This window comes from Rhinopithecus bieti, unplaced genomic scaffold (assembly GCF_001698545.2).
Source record: "Rhinopithecus bieti isolate Rb0 unplaced genomic scaffold, ASM169854v2 scaffold_23323, whole genome shotgun sequence".
In the NCBI taxonomy this organism is placed as follows: Eukaryota; Metazoa; Chordata; class Mammalia; order Primates; family Cercopithecidae; genus Rhinopithecus; species Rhinopithecus bieti.
Window position 1 is genome coordinate 25714 of NW_016810689.1, and position 2782 is coordinate 28495.

The window sequence follows — 2782 nt, forward strand, 5'->3', positions numbered from 1 at the left end:
CCGGGCCTCCTCCGCCCGCGCCTCCGCCCCAGGAGCTGGAGCCAAGCGGGGAGCTCGGGCCCCGCGCCCAGGCCCGGACCATGCATGGCCACCGAGCCCCGGGGGGCGCCGGGCCTTCGGATCCCGAACACCCGGCAGCGAACCCGCCGGGCGCCGCTCCGCCGGCCTGTGCCGACTCGGACCCTGGAGCCTCGGAACCCGGACTGCTGGCGCTCAGGGGCTCAGGTTCGGCTCTTGGCGGCCCACTGGATCCCCAGTTTGTCGGACCCTCGGACACCAGCCTGGGCACTGCTCCAGGCCACCGGGTCTTGCCCTGCGGTCCCAGTCCACAGCACCACCGGGCCCTGCGCTTCTCTTACCACCTGGAGGGCTCGCAGCCTCGGCCTGGTGAGTGAGTGACCGAGAGAGCATGGGAGCCCGGGCCACGGGCCTGGTACTGGGAGCGGATTCTTGTTCTCGAGTCCTCTAAGCCCCACCTGGGGACAGGCTCCCTTACCTCGGGACAGGCTCCCCTACCTCGGCCCTTTGGGTCCCCTCAACCCCCTCCCCCTCCCCACGTCCCTTGGCCTTGTGTCCAGTCCTTTCAACCTCTGTCCCCATCTCCTCTCTCTGTCCCTTGTGCCCCGCAACCACTCCAACCCCCTTCTTGTCTGTCCGCTGAGGCTAATGGGAGAGGGAGCACTCGCGAGAAAAAGAGGGAGGATTGCAAGGCAGCAACGGATATTTGGTTGGGGAAACCAGGGTTTAGTTTGGAGAACAGAAGAAAAAAAAGGAGTCTTCCATTTGCCAAGCGCCTACATTGTACCAGGCACTGGACTGGGTGCTTTACATAGATTTTCATTTCAGCTTCAGGAACCCTCATGAAGTAGATACTATTAGTCCCATTTTGTAGGGAAGGAAACTGAAGCTCAGAGAAGTTAAGCTACTTGCCCAAGGTCACACAGCTAGTAGGGAGCCAAGATTTGAACCAGATCTATTTGTGTCCAAAGTCTGTGGTCTTTCTGCTTCCCCAAACTGAGGCTGGAGACCATGAAAGTAATGCCAAGCCTTCTGCTTATGTGATTTTCTCCTGTACTATTCAGCAGCCCTGGAGTATGAGCAGAAAAAAAAAAAAAGAAGGATGGTGGATTGATCCAAGGTTGGGATTTTGCCAGGTGTGTGTGGCGGGAGAGCAAGGGAAGGAAGGAATAGACGGTGCTGATGAGAGAGAAAGGTGGAAGAGGTGGGGCTTGGGAGTCAGGCCAGAGGAGAAGGCTGGAGGGGCTGATAGGTAGGGAGACAGCAGAAAAGCCAACAGAGGCAGAAGCCAGTTGTAGCAGGAGCTGGAGAGCTGCAGGGCCACGAGGTTGGTTGTGATGTGAAATCAGGATGGTTTCTCGGGTTCGAAAAGGTGGAGCAGCTCTAGGTCAGGCTGAGGCCACAGACCACTGCCTTTGTGCTACACAGGCCTAAGTGTCTGAGGAGCCCAGCAGGACCTCCCCCATATGGGGACATTCTCATATGGGCCTGAGCCCAGGAGCCACAGAAGAGCACAGCACATCTGCCCTGCCTTCCACTGGGACTGAAGGAGTTGTTAAGCCTTTGGGGGCTCCCGGGTTCACACCTCAGGTTCCACAGATCTCTGGGACCATGGCCTTGCACCAGGTAGCAGTAGTGAAGTATAAAGCATGGGCAGGATGTACCTTTTGCTGCCGTCATGACCTTGGGCTAGTCATGGAACCTCTGGGAGATTTCAGGGGACTCCTTCCGTGTGGGCTGAAGATAACCAACTGGCAACAGGCCCTTAACGCCCTGGCCTGCATGTTACTTCTGCTGGCTTTCCAAACTCCCCTTGACACTGTGTAAAGTCAGTGCCTTTTTTCAGATGCCAAAACAGGCCATAAGCACTCCCGCCCCAGGACTTTGCATTGGGTTTTCCTTCTGGCTGGAAGCTCTTCCCCTAGCCCTCTCTACCTGGCTTGCTCGTCGTCTTGCATGTCTCAGGTCAAATGTCACCTCTTCCAAGAGACCATCCCTGACCACTTTAGGTAGGGCCACTTGTGAGCCTCCATCAGAGACTGTGAGTGTGCTTCCATCCTTGCGCTTAGTACAATCTGAAATTATCTTATTGTATGTGTGTACTCGTTTATTGCCTGTCTTCCTTCACTAGAATGTGAGCTCCATGGGGGCAAGGCGACTATATCTCTTTTGCTCACTGTTGTATCCCCAGCAACTAGCACAGTGCCTAACACACAGTAGTTGCTCAATAAATCCTCATTAAATAAATGCCTAAACAGATACTAAAGAAGCACATAGTAGGCCCCGCAGTAACTACTGTCTGAAAGAAGGACACCAGGCCAGGCGTGGTGGCTCACGCCTGTAATCCCAGCACTTTGGAAGGCCAAGGCGGGTGGATCACGAGGTCAGGAGTTCAAGATCATCCTGGCTAACACAGTGAAACCCCTCTCTACTAAAAATACAAAAAAATTAGCCGGGCATGGTGGTGGACGCCTGTAGTCCCAGCTACTCAGGAGACTGAGGCAGGAGAATGGCGTGAACCCGGGAGGTGGAGCTTGCAGTGAGCCAAAATCGTGCCACTGCACTCCAGCCTAGGAGACAGAGCGAGACTCCGTCTCCAAAAAAAAAAAAAAAAAAAAAAAAAAAAAAGGACACCAAATTCCTGCCCTCTGGATACTCTTGATCTGAAAGTCAGTAGCTGGGCAATGTCTAGACCCCTAGTCTCTGGCCTCTGTAATCAATACATGGTGATGATTCTGAGTATGCCTTCCCAATCCACCAATTC

At 54.8% G+C, this 2782-nt stretch overlaps 1 protein-coding gene across 1 annotated transcript in view; it reads left to right on the forward strand.

Moving 5' to 3' along the window:
* The first annotated feature begins 6 nt into the window (after nucleotides 1-6).
* FGD1 (FYVE, RhoGEF and PH domain containing 1) overlaps nucleotides 7-2782 on the forward strand; it is a 50794-nt gene continuing 48018 nt past the window's right edge. The window contains 1 exon segment of the mRNA XM_017892656.1: nucleotides 7-387. Coding sequence (XP_017748145.1) covers nucleotides 81-387 — 307 coding nt within the window. The 5' untranslated portion in view covers nucleotides 7-80.